The sequence below is a fragment of the Solenopsis invicta genome, chromosome 6 (genome assembly GCF_016802725.1).
Source record: "Solenopsis invicta isolate M01_SB chromosome 6, UNIL_Sinv_3.0, whole genome shotgun sequence".
NCBI lineage: Eukaryota > Metazoa > Arthropoda > Insecta > Hymenoptera > Formicidae > Solenopsis > Solenopsis invicta.
In genome coordinates this window covers 10,348,152-10,362,452 of record NC_052669.1, presented here as the reverse complement: position 1 = coordinate 10,362,452, position 14,301 = coordinate 10,348,152, and the positions used below count along the sequence as shown (strand labels likewise).

At 31.0% G+C, this 14,301-nt stretch overlaps 1 protein-coding gene and 1 pseudogene across 1 annotated transcript; one reads left to right on the top strand and one right to left on the bottom strand.

Moving 5' to 3' along the window:
• Positions 1-8,455: 8,455 nt before the first annotated feature.
• On the top strand, positions 8,456-10,349 carry LOC105207290. The gene is made up of 6 exons (XM_039450313.1): positions 8,456-8,474; positions 8,654-8,704; positions 8,804-8,869; positions 8,936-9,189; positions 9,511-9,685; positions 10,010-10,349. The coding sequence occupies exons 4-6, from the start codon at positions 9,055-9,057 to the stop codon at positions 10,174-10,176; spliced, it is 477 nt and encodes a 158-aa protein (XP_039306247.1). The 5' UTR covers positions 8,456-8,474; positions 8,654-8,704; positions 8,804-8,869; positions 8,936-9,054; the 3' UTR covers positions 10,177-10,349.
• Positions 10,350-10,498: 149 nt separating this feature from the next.
• On the bottom strand, positions 10,499-11,889 carry LOC113004830 (annotated as a pseudogene).
• Positions 11,890-14,301: the final 2,412 nt, after the last annotated feature.

The following is a 14,301-nucleotide window of genomic DNA, read 5'->3' as shown; positions in this document are numbered from 1 at the left end:
TTTTTTGCAAAATTATCATGGTCAAAGAGCTTAATTGACTTTTCTTTTCAGGCCTTTTGAAACTGAAGAAATCGGAACTGAAAAAATGCAATATTTAATGCTTTTTTAAAGTATTTTTTTCTTTAAGTCTAAGTTATTATAATTTTTACTTGTTCTTTATACATTGTTACATAATTTGTGGCTACATAACATGGAATAGAACCAAACAATATGCGCAACACGAAACAAAATCGAAAATGTAATCAAGTGACCTTACTTTTTAGCTCTTTTTCGATAAAACAACGATAATGTATTTGAAATGTTGATGAGTATGTCCATCAACGTCCATATTAATTGTAAGCTTTAGTTATTGTATGTGATTGATTTTTATTTATGAATTTAAGGGGGTATGTATGTACATACACCTAGAAAGGTAAAAAAAATCGATTTTTTTTATTATTGCATGTTTAATATTTCGAGAATGTTTGGTGAAAATTTCAAGTCAAAATTCCGAAAAATGACGAAGTTATAGCCCTGATAGCACATTGACGCGCCGCTGAGATATCGTGGTTGGATCACGGCTCGTCCCTTCGGTTCGTGTCTAATACCTCAGTAAAGACGCATTATATATTGGAGTGCTGTGTGGCTATACTCAGAATAGCAATAAAAGTTTCAACAATATAATTTGAAAAATAGCCTCAAAAACAATGCACAACGGTACTATTACAGTAGAAATTGCTGTATATATAGTATAGCTGCTTGCATATTCAACGATGGTATAACTTCAATATTACGAATAATGAGTATTATTTTGAGCATTTTTCTCGGACCAAATACATACCAATATCCCCCCCCAACCCTCACTCTCTCTCTCCGCGAAGATGATCGCGCCGCATAGCGTAAGCCCAAGCAGAATAACAAGTCAAAACGACATCGAAGTGATTCACAATTATGTCAAAGTGACATCAAAGTGAATTGTAATTGATCGAAAAGTGACTTTTAATGATCATTTTGTTGTCACTTTGACATCATTTTGACGTCGTAACGACTCCCTGTTCTGCTTGGGAGCCGAAGTACGCGTGCAGGAACAGACCAAAGAAGCACGAATACGTCGCCGACAACAAAATGTAGACGATATGTGCATTGTATCTACTGGAGAGGACTTGTATTATAGTCCTGGAATTGACGACTCTGTGTAAGTTAAAAAAATTTCATGTTTTGTTAACAAAAACATATGTTAAATATTCAAATGCGTTTTGCTCGAAACGACATGTTTCAAACTGGTACCAGAAATATCTCGATAACCACTGAACCGATTTGCTTGAAATTTATACTGGCTATTCTACTGGCTATGATTATGGCTGCGTTTGGAAATATAATACACACTGGTGTGCCACTAATTCATACTAGCCGTTTGGAAAACACGGTGTGTCGTCTCGGTGTGCACTCGGGTGAAATCGTTCGGAAAACATCGAGAGAGGCACACCGTGTGCCACCAAACCACCTGACGAAAAATAAGTGGAGTTGGTGTGAGCCGGTGTGTTTACTATTTTGAAATGGCGCTCTTATTAAAATTTAATAATTACTTTAATAATGACAAAATTTCTTTAATAGGATTATATTTTATCAACATATCATATGTAAGATTATATTTTACCTTATACGTAATATTGTAATTTTTAATAATTTAATCATAAAATATAAAAAAATTGTAAAAGAATATATATCTATATAAAAAACAATATTTGTTTTTTATTTCATATAAATTTAAATTATAAATGAAACAAAAAATTTATTTGATAATTTATACTATAATTGTATTGTTATTTAAAATGCAATTTCAAATAATTACAATATTCTAATTTTATATAAATAATGATTTTCAAAATTAACCCAGTAAGCAAGAAACATTAAATAAACGTTTTGAAACATTGATTTCTTGTGACTTATATCGATGTTCTTATATAATATTGTGTACATGTTTTTAAAACATTATGTAATAATGTGATAATTCCTAATGTTTATAAAATGTTTCAATAATTGTTCCAAATATTTTTTCAACGTTTTTATGTAATGTTATAAAAATGTTTTTAAAACATTACCTAAATAATGTGATATTTCCAAATGTTTAAGAAACGTTTTAAAAACATTGTTCCAAATGTTTTTTTAACATTCTTATATAATATTGCATTAAATGTTTTTGAATCGTTGCTTTGCAATAAAATTGTATAACCATGCATAACTATCAATAAAATCGCGGTCGATTGCTTTTAATAACGTAGGATAAATGCATGCTGTGCGATAGTAAAGTGTGTGTTTCTTTCAACGGATTTCAGTTGCAGAAAAACTGTTCAACAGTGTTCAATAGTGTTCAAGAAATTAAGAAATTTATTAATAAAATTAGTTGACCATTTATTATCATCGGGTAAAAACGTGTGATAATATAAAATACATTATATGTTTCATCTTTTCTACATATATTCACCTAATTTGTAGTTATACACACATATTAGTATAAAATGTTTACAGATCATCACAAAGGATCCAGTTCGCAGAAGTTAGGCAACGTTCACCGTGGTCACGACTTGGATGGGTGGCCACTTGGAAATTTCCAAGAGAAATTCCTGAGAATTGTTTTTGCAAAAAATATTTTTAAAATACTACAAAAATAATGTTTTACATTGGAATTATATGGTGTAACCACATTAATATTTCTATTTCAGAGAAATATTTATATTGATATTTACATTAAATATTGTTAAGATGTTGTTACAATGTTAGTGTATTGTATGGGTAATGTTATATAATAAACGTTACCAAATGTTAAAAGAACGTTAGCGAAATGTTAATTGTAATTGTTACTTCGACGTTACAGAAACCTCTAAATCAATGTCAAAGTTTGTTCATAGTGATGTTCATTACAACGTTAAATACAACATATTTGAAAACGTTACATATTATTAAATAACGTTGTAATAACATCGCAGAAATGTTTGTTTGCTTACTGGGAACTTCTATTTCAACTTAAGTTAATCTTAAGATAACTTTATCTGACAAGATCTTTGTGAGTTAATTTTTTATTTATATAACTTTTAACGTAAATTAATTTTATATGTTATCAACTTTAATTTAATTTAATTAAAAAAATTTGTTAACTTACCCAATATTTACACACTGACACACACTGAGTAGCATTCGGAAACACGCAACATACTATACCCCCATTACTTTTTTACTGAAATCACAGAAACACACTCACGAGTAGTATTTCCGAACGCAGCTTATCTATCGCGTATCGGAGGGTTTTTTTTTAGACTTCATAGTTTTTTGGCGAGAGCGAGAAAACAAACAAATTTTGTCTTAAAAATCGCAACTTTAAGTTTAAACGCCCGCAGATTTGTCAGAAATTGATATTTTTGAAATTGGCTCCGATATACCAAAGGCATTATTATATATTTTAAGATTCCATAAACATTTTTTGTTTCAGTTGATTTTAGGCGAAAGTACCTGGCGGTACACCTGGTATCGTTTTGAGCGATTTTTTCAGGGGCAACTCTTCACGACACCATATCTCTGTCATTTTGCACAATTTCTTAATAAAAAAAATCATGAAGTTTCTTCAAAATGTATATTTTAATTTAACTAGAACAAACCCCAATTCGGTAACTCCAACAGTTTCCAAAAAAAAAAAAATTTCAGAAAATTGCCATTTTTTGGCCTTCTAGGTGTATATGCCCCCTTAATAAATTGTATTCAATTGCCATTTAACCACTCAGCGAACAGTTATTCTGCTGGATGCAATGTACAAATTATCGTGACATTAATCAAGAGGTCTAAAACTTAAATCGTGTTAAGTGTAATAAGATATCATAATTTTTGGAAAAAAAACAGATATTTAATTTACTTGTATAATTGTGAAGATATATTTCTAAATCTAAAAATTTGACAGTTTAAAAATTTGATATTACAAGAAGCACCTGCATACTTTATTTAGATAAAAAATCTTGCCTGACAAATAAATTAATTAGATGATAAAAAATCAAACAATTATTAATAATTAAAGTACATATGTATATAGACTCTTGCTTTTTTATTTTCTTATTTCTAGTATATTATAATCTTATTCGTACCTCTTATCTTGTATTATAATCTAATTCATATCTCTTTCGATACTTTTGCAAGTGCTGTTCTATATACAAGCAATTAACATATGCAGCACATAAATGCATAATTATTATAGTAATAGTTATTTTTTACTTCAATTTGACTAACTTTTATTTTAATAATTATAATCACACAGTCACGAAAGCAGCCAAACATGAAAATGCAGAGCGGTGAAATAATTAATTTTGTATCAATTACAATCTGCAATTGATCTTACATTCCAAAATTTTATTCGATTTCTTCTCAGATCACAGTCTAGCTTTTACAAAGGCGTATTGATAATAATATTTTTTCATTGATCGATTGCTTTTTATTGTACAATTCTTTAATCCTCTTTGCCTCTTTCAGTATTTAAAAATAGACAAAATTCAAATACTAACAATAAGTGTGCATCCGTCGCCCGTTCAGCTTACCCGCGCTACACCGATGATATACAGTCTCTCTTGTATCTTTTTACTAATTGATTACACCAAGAACTATGTGGAACTAGAGTCCTATATAAAGAAAGAAGCGACATCGAAGCTCCACCACAACCTTCACTAATAAACAACTAATAAAGAAAAGCAGATTTTACAAATTTTAAGTTAGCACAAATTGATATTGTTCAATAATGCCCTCTTCATATAAATCCATTTTCCAGTAATTTTTATTTATTCATGGAATTGAAGTTTATTTACGATCTGGAAAAGAATAAAAAGAACATTTTTAGAAACATTATTGATTTTTAACATATAAATTAATATTGATTAATGTGTAATATAGTTGAATGATTTTAAAGTTATTTTTACTAAGTTTATAATAAACAGAAATTCTATATGATATGCTTAAAATATTATATGCTTTAATTTGTACCTAACAATTAATAATTGTTTTATTAATTTTGATTTGTTTCCGATATAACCACAAACTTTAGAATAGATTAATTAATTTTTACAAATAGAAATTTAAACGAAATTTAGTGTTTAGACAAAAAATATTACAATAAATTTAAATTCAAATCATTCTTTTTAACTTTATCTTTGATTTTTTGTGTGATTATTTAAAAAAATAAAAAGACTTACTTTTCAAGCATGCTTCTGCGTCTCCACGCTTTCGTCATTAATCGGATCACATTTGAGACAGAGATCATTAATCCGATTAGCCTAGGGAAATTTTCTATACTTACGTTGAGTACCATTGTTCAATCCAATCCGAGATCCGATTAGTTATCGTAAACACCCAGTGGGTGCGTTCCGTTTGGACGCTTACACGCTTTAAGGTGATGCTGAACCGGTCTGTATACGTGCATATTTTTGGACAGGCATTTCTCTTAATTGGCTTTATAGATCGTAAAATCCTTCTCCACAATTAAAGTAGTAACAAAAACATACACGGGAAACTATAATTTAGTACGAAAAACGAAAGTAAATTAAAAAATTATAGTTTAATTATCGGCTTCTGCAGCCGACTCGTGACAACATGTGCCCCATATAAAAATTTTAGACTTTGTATATATGAAATAAATAGTTTACTGCGTATGAATTAAATAAAAGAACAATATGGCGCTTGCAGAATGGTCCTAGAGGCTCTAGTATGAAAGAAATGGATGTCTGAAAATTGTTTATGTAATTTGCACGTGGAATTGATGCAGAGAGCTATAGTTTAGTTGCTCGATATTCTGAGAGCGGCGCTGTAATCGAATTTGCAGCGAAGCGTATCGCTGGATCATTACAACGACCTAATTTATCGACCTTACTCAAGCTCGTAAAACTTTTTTAGTGCCCTGAGAAAAATTTTTGCATCTAGCGTAACAATGCCGTTGATCGTAAAATCATAATAAAAATATATAACGGCTATAAAGTCTGTATCAGATTACGCATTAGATATAGAGAATTGCGAGTTAAAAATATATTCCGAGGCTATTATAATATTGAAAAACTAAAATTATTAACTATTGAATTAAAATTATGTTTTCGACATAAAAGTAATTCCATATTTTTATTATGATTTGTCATATAATTTTAATTAATTAATAAAATTCATGACTTTTTTTAAATTATTAAAAAAATTTTTTTATAATACAGAAATTGTTTATATGCTATTGAAAGATTAAATGATTTGCTATAATGTTTAATTTACAATATTACATGTAAATTTTTATATTTTTTTGTACACATATATACACATATATAACATGTATACGACAGTGAAAAGAATTCTTGAGCGCTTGGGCCATCGAGATTATCGCGCGCGAGCGAGCGGAGGGAGTGAGAGGAAAAGACTAGTTCTATTGCATAATCTTCGAAACGAGCCGAGGCGTGACACGGCGCGCGCGACGATTCGGTCAGCGCGACATGTTTCGTGGCCAGGCGAGCGCGTGGCCGCGGGAGAAACGCGCGCACGTACATGTCTCGGTACCGCTGCGGAAATCGGAGAGAGGGAAAGGAAAGTGATGGGGCGCAAAATTACGGTGAAGTTATAGTTGACATAAAAATTTTAGTGTGTGTTTAAATGTCGTCAACCTAACCTAACCTGTCCCTGTCCAAAAGAGGATATAATGCAGACGTGTAGGATACCTATAATGACAATATAATGTCAAAAGGTTTCTGTCATCACAGACTGTTTACAGTGGTAAGCTGTACTTTTATTAATCATTTACTGTCAGAGGCGTTTATCGTGAGCTGACTATCAACCCTTTTCAGGTACACATGTGTACCAGGTACACATGTATACCATCCTGAAAGGGTTAATTAATTATCAGAGGCGTTTATCGTGTGCTGACTATTATTAATTAGATATCAGAGGCGTTTACCATGGGCTGACTATTTTTAATTAATTATCAGAAGCGTTTATCGTGGGCTGACTATTTTAAGTTTGTATTTGCCCATCTTATAGGCAAACATAAGCAAACGAGAATAGAGAAACTATGAAAAATTTTTGCGTTTTATAAAAATGGGCGATGACAATGAAGAATTCATTCCATATTGCCTACAAAATATTGCCATATTCATGTTCGACATGAAAATATAATTTTAGTATTATGTATTATATACACCATTTTCTAATGAAATGGCAATAAATGTGCTAAACATTTAGTCTGACTGACGTCAATCTCTTTTTGTTACTTGCAGCGAAAAGAGATAGCGTAGTGTCAAAGTGCAATGTATATTGCCAACACATTACGTCCTTATTCAACAGCAGAAACCCAACAGGTCGGACAAAAAATTGTTTCGCGTAAACTCATCCGCCTACAAGACGGCCCGAGCGTGCCTGTCGAAATATACGATACTGAGTTGGGCGGTTTCGCTTGTTGAAAAGACAAGGATGAGTGCAGAACTCAAATGATAATGGATCTAAAAATATCGATATTATCGACATTTTTAGTTCCACTTAATAGAAGGCGCAGGACCGTCGGAGTTCGGCCATCACTCCAGCATCGCCTTAAGCACTTATAAGCGGCGCTTTCATCGTTCTATTTGGCGCTGTAAGCGCTAACAGATCGTTTAATGACATCATCATTGACGTCATTATTCCCGCTCAAATACGCTTTTTTCATCGAGGTAAGGCAGCAAAAGCGCGAGCGCTCACGTTTCAAATGTTTCAAATGAAACGTGAGCCTTTACGCTTATTGCTTCCTTTAACCTCGTTGGAATCAGAAAAAAAGATTTTTCTGATTCGAAATTAGTATTAGTTCACCGCTATTTGTGGCTTATATATTTACTTGTGAGTTTGTTTGAGACCAGGTACGTGTTTGTCCATTACAAAATTTTTGCAAGATTGCTGATGGAATCACTTATAAATTTGTGTTATTCCACTTTTGTTAAGATTCCTCTTTTATATTTTGATTTCGTTTTTAATCTTCGAACTATCGAACTTGAGAAAACTTCTGTGGGACAATTCTGTGAAAATATGGCTTCTGATAAAGTAAAAATTTTTTTACAAGATGCAGAGAAGAGAATGAAGTTTTCTCTATTTTAGTGACTCCAGAGGAAGCAAAACGTTTGGAAACAGGTAAATTTAAATTGTTATGAAATTAATATTGCAAAATATTTAAAGTTAAACAATTGGCTAATTCCATCACGCCCCGACTGCGCGATCCGTGTCGGCTGATACAGAGCTGAAATATTGATTTTATGCTCTTTATCACGCATTTACAGCTTTCGCACACTTAATATTTAATAATGTTCTTAATATTTAAAAATGTAGAAGATATTTGTAAATCATGAAAGATGAAATTAATATCGCAAAATATTTAAAGTTAAACGATTGGCTAACTCTACTCGACTCCCGAAGGTTCATTTACCCACCACTCACAGCGGCCGATGTATAGAGATTTTCCATTGGCCAAGCGTGTGAGTAATCTGTGGGCAAGTGAAATAAAATTTAGTTTATAAATAAAGTTTAGTTTCTATATATAAAAAGATAAAAATAAAAAAAAATAACAAACTCATAACTGCTACTAATAATAACTACTAATATTATAACTCATTGTATTCCCGATATTAACATTATTATTATTTTTTTTTAATAGATATCATTTTTGCAACTGAAAAATTAAATGAGACAAAACATAATAAATATGGTAAGTCAAAGAAATTTGTCAGCTTTAATAGTTTATGACATGTAATATAAATAAAATATTTATTTTACAAAGATATTTATGATACAATTATTTTTTTAGATGATAACAGCGTAAAAAATATTGGAATAGAATCTTCATCACGTGACCAGAATGAAGAAGTTGGAGGTATTTTTCATAAATTTTTTAAACGCGTAAAATTTTTAAATTTTATGAAAATAAAAATATTTACAGCTTTTAAGTGGCCGCACGAAGCCATTCTTCTATTAATAGAAGAATATAAACTAAAGCAAACAGATTTTACCAGCGGAAAAAGTTCACAGAGGAAAATATGGGCTTCAATTGCAGAAGAAATGAAAAAACATGGGCATGATGTAACTGGACCGCAATGTTTGTCGAAGTTTTCCGGACTCAAACGCACATACAAAAGTATAAAAGATAATAATAAAAAATCAGGATCAGGAGCAAGAATGTGGCCATATTTCTCTGTAAGTTACTATTAAATTAATTAATATGCAATATAATCAAATAACTGTTTAAAGCTTTGTATAGAATTGGTCCGAGATCTCGGATAGAAATTGAATTAACCAATCGTATTAATAATAGAGTAATAATAATAGAGAACTATAAATAAGAATATTAATTAATCATTTAATTATATTGAATATTAAGAGGCAGTTCATGATTAATATAACGACTAGAACTTATTGGTTGTTACGTTAATCATAAACTATAAGTATGTAGAAAGGACTTCTCAGTTTGGAAAATTTTCCGAGGAAAATATTTGGAATATTTTAATTTAATTTTAGAACATGGATGAATTATTACATTCCAAACCATATATGTCACCGTTAACGACTTTGTCTTCAACGGGAAAAAGGACTGAAAAATCTTCAGAATTTAATAGCATAAGTGATACATGTAACGATGTAGCTGGACCAAGTAGTAGTAGAGTTAACTTGGACGATGAAAAGCCAGTGCATAGTAAGTTTATACCTATTGTCTTTTATGTTTTACTTTGTAATTTTTTTTATAAAATGCTAGGTACAACGGGTAGGAGTCTTTTGACTACTTTGCAATTAATCACCAGCCACACTCATAGTGCTTAAACAGTGGAAAAACTCTAGGCACCAGCTGCTGTGAATGGCTGTGGTCAATTGCAACGTGGTCAAACGGGACGTTCTGATATACAACATAAGGACAAGGCAAAACAATAGGTGTGAATCCTGATTCATATAAAAAAAATATGTATTCTGAATCACACTGTTTTTTAGTAATGTTATGTGGAAATATTTTTATTTTATGCAGAAAAATCTCGGCAAATGTCAACTGTCGAAAAATATATAGAAGATCTTCGACAAGAAAAAAAAGTTTTAGAAGACGCTATGGAGAGACGTCACAGAGAAGTGATGCAGTCACGCGAACAATTTCTCTTTTTTATGGAAAAAATGCTCGAAATTATGAGCAAGAAGTAATTAAAAAATTCGAAAATTTAAAAAGTGTGATGTTTAAAATAATTAATAATTATGAAAAAAAGTTTAAAATAAAATAGGGGTAATAATTATAAGTAATAGCGATAAAAATTAGAATAAGTTTTTCATTGTGTGTTCTATTTGTGTGAATTTATTGAATAAATCAATGTAACTAATTTTGTTGCACCTCTTTTGTTGTTCATTTCATTCAATGTATATATTTTATTTTAATTGCAAGTAAACCAAGTTCCTTTAACCGAGAATCTACGAGATATACACCAAAGCCCAATCTGTTCAATCTGACCTTTTACTTTTTAATTTTTTATTGAATACAAGAAACGCCAAGACAGTTTTACAAGATGTTATTTATAAGTTTATTTGTAATTAAAAATAAACATAAACAAAAACATAAACATAAAAATTTTGATTAAGATCATATATCTTATGCATTTCGAATAATTAAGTTATTGCAAATTTCATCTCTCTTTGTTTGAGCTCTATTATTATTTCTTAAGTCTCTTAATGGATTATTGTGTGGATTATTACATTGATTATCTTCGCATATATCAATTAAAAGATCATGGTTTAGCAAACATATGTTATGTAAAACGCAACAGGCAATAATAAATTCAGGAATTAAATCAACTCGTTCCATATCTAGAATTGATAACAAGCTTCTAAATCTTCCTTTTAATAAGCCAAATGTCCGTTCAATAACCATTCGAGCAGATGAGTGGCAAAAATTATAATTTTTTTGTCTATTTGTGAGATGTCCATTATCGCGATATGGTGTTAATAAGCATTCATGAAGAGTCTATGCTGCATCACCTATTAAGTGACTATTATTAGGAAACTTTTCAGGATTTTCCAAATAATTATAGACTTCAGACAAACGAAATACTCGTTGATCATGGACAGAACCAACATTTCCGGCATAACAATGAATAAATCGTCGCTCATGATCACAAATAGCCTGTCAGTAACAAAAACTTAATTATAATTAATTATATAACTGTATAACTATTATTTCATAAAAAGTATTAAATTAACGTAAATTACTTGTAATTGTATACTATGATGCCCTTTTCTATTGATATACGTTTCGGGACTGATATGTGGAGCAGTTATATTTATATGTGTGCCATCTATGGCACCTAACACTTTAGGAAAAGCACTTGTTGTAAAAAATCCCTTCATAACATCTTCTGCTCTGTTACCTTCTGGCCATGTAATAAAAAGAGGAGATAATTTGGCAATTGCTTTAGATACTCTTCTTACAGCGCGTAACGCTGTGGCTTTACCCACATTGAATTTTTCACAAATTGATCTATAAATTATTAAAGGACATTATGTTTACAATTAAATTGTATTTACAAATTAACAGACAAGTATAAATATTTTAATGACGTACCGATACGAATCTGGTGTAGCCATTTTCCAAATTGCAATAAAAAATTGTTTTTCTGCAGATATACTTTTACGTCCACTCTTTGTTCTTAATAATGAAGGTTTTATTAAATTTAATATCAAATTAAATGTACTTCGTTTCATTCTGATGATAAACAAAAAGAAATTAATTTGAAAAATAAATGTATGTGATGCTTATCGGAAAATGGTGGAACTGGTAAAGTTTAATAATAAGATTTTAATGTTTTTATTTATATAGACAGAAGCATTAAAATCCTATTATTTTACGGGTTCCAAAAATTACGACCTGCATAATCTAACCTTTATAGCATCTACAATTCAGACTTCACTTTTTATCACGAAAAAAAGGGAAAATATCTATTCGAAAAATTTAATTTAAAAGAACAGGCTTATTTTCATAAAAATAAGACGTATCTAAAATGTGATTGATTGAGTTGAATAACTCATCGTTGTATAATGGTATAACCTTTTCTACATAGTTTTTCTAGCCGTAATATTGAACGTTTGCAATATTTGTTAAAATATATAATATTTATTAATTCTTCATCATAATGCAGATAACTTTCGTCGTCAAAAAATAATTCTAATGCAATTAACATCAAACATAGCAAACATAATTCATACGACGGCATTTTGAAATGTATGCTCACGCAGGCTCATCAATGCTCACGAATCAAAAGAAACGATTTTACTTAAGCGCGTATAAGCGCTCAAGCGTCAAACGAATTTGAAATGAGTAAATTATAAATATTCTCTAATTATACAAATTCTTTGTTTTAAAACACAAATTATCTGCTTTAAAAACACAAATTTTTTTTTTAAATTTTTGTATTCTTAAAGCAGAGAACTTTTTCGAACCATGATAGATGGTACAGCTGTACCGCGCGCGAGCGACATCGTCGACATCGTCGTACTGGGCCTGCGCGCCCATGGCCGTGGCCGCGACCTTCGGCAAGGCCGCGCCAACGCGTAAACAAAACGGATTCCGAATCCGAAAAAATTCGTGTCGGAATCGCCTACTGTTGTTAATAGCCGCAATCGTTTCCGCGTATCTGATTCTTTTCGTCCGAGCGTCGCGATTATTAGCCGCCCGTCCGCGCGTTTTACTTATCGGCCGTTTGTTTCTGTCCGTCCGTCCGAGCGTTCGCGTTTATTTTTCATCATCCGTCCGTCCGAGCGTGATTATAAATTATCCATGCGTCTGTCCGAGCGTCATATCCATATCTTGTCCGTTCGCGTGCCGCTTTTTGTAAACATCTTCGCGTACATTTCTTTTACTTTCAATAAAAGGCTTTACTTTGTAACATCGAAAAACTGTCTAGTTCTTACGACGACCTACCCGCGTCCTCGTCTTTCGATATACTACCGCCCGTACGCAGAAGTCAAGTCGTTACAATTTTAAAAAAAGCATTTAGACAAAATGTTGTAGTTTATGAAGCTTTATTTGAATTGTTCGAAAAAAATTCATTTGTCGAGCTGCAAAGTGTCAAAAATACGAAATTTTTAGGAACAAAACAAGGTGTGCTTTTTTACTGCATAAGATAAGGAAATTAAAAGAACTTTGAAAATCTATTGATAGAGCGTTAAAGTTGAAACTTCAAGCTTCAAAATGCTTTTTTTATTTTTTATTTACGATTTTCGCCGAGTTACAGCCATTTGAAAATAGCCTAATTTTTGGTGTTTGGCAAGTGTTCCCTGTTTTTTTTTTTTTTTTTTATTTTTTTTATTGAGTAGTGTATCACTAAGATGATTCGTCAAATCGTTATAGTTGTATTAAAGTTAATTTATTTCAAGTTAATCTATTTCAAAATTAATTAAACAAATAATTATCAATATTTTATTAAAGATTAATATTTCTCTATTTTTGGAAGTGTATATATGTTCTCACATAATTGCTGATTACAATTTTTGTGCAAGAATTCGTCATATAAATTAAATTGTTTTATTGAGATAATTATGTATCTTTATCATTACATAAGCAAGTAAGCAAATATAATGCCGTATAACAAAATAATTATTGTATTTTCGGATTATTGACACTTTATATATTATTCGCAAAATTACAATTTGGAAAGAAATTGTTTAATAATTAAAAAAGATATTTTTAACTGTGTTAAATGTATAAAACATTTAGAAATATAATCCAAATAAATGTTTACAAAAATGCACAATTATTCTTAAATTATAAATGTAGAAATGTGGTTGTATGAAATATTATACATTGAACATGCAATGGTAACATTTTAAATAAAGAATCAAACGGTTTTTGAAATAATTGTAAAATATAAAAATTTTTTTTTAAAGTTAGAAGACCACGATAAAAAATTGGAACACTTAGGAAAAAAGTTCGGGATCTTCAAGGATCAATTTTTGCAATTGTAAATCAGATTGTTCAACGTATAATGCACAGGTATTGGTGCGTCGGGGGCAGAGTGAGAAAGAAAGCTACGAACTGCCTTGAAATCGAACTCGTCTGGGCCGATAGAAAATGCGCCAGGAGGCAGAGGGTCGGAAGATAAAGGAAGGACTGATAATACTGACTGTAAGGTTTGAAAGGAACCGGAGGCAAAATAAGAACGCGGGGAAAGTGGCGAGAGCTCCTCTACAAAGTCTACGCTAAACGCTAGACAAGGGAAACGATTCTCGTCCTCGAGATCATGAGATCCGAGGATCGGAGGGCCTGAGCAAAGTTCCTCCTCC

Coding starts and splice junctions, on each gene's coding strand:
- LOC105207290 (XM_039450313.1), top strand. CDS start 9,055: ATGAAAAAACATGGGCATGATGTAACTGGACCGCAATGTTTGTCGAAG. Junction 9,190..9,510: donor GAATGTGGCCATATTTCTCT/GTAAGTTACTAT, acceptor ATTTAATTTTAG/AACATGGATGAATTATTACA. Junction 9,686..10,009: donor CGATGAAAAGCCAGTGCATA/GTAAGTTTATAC, acceptor TATTTTATGCAG/AAAAATCTCGGCAAATGTCA.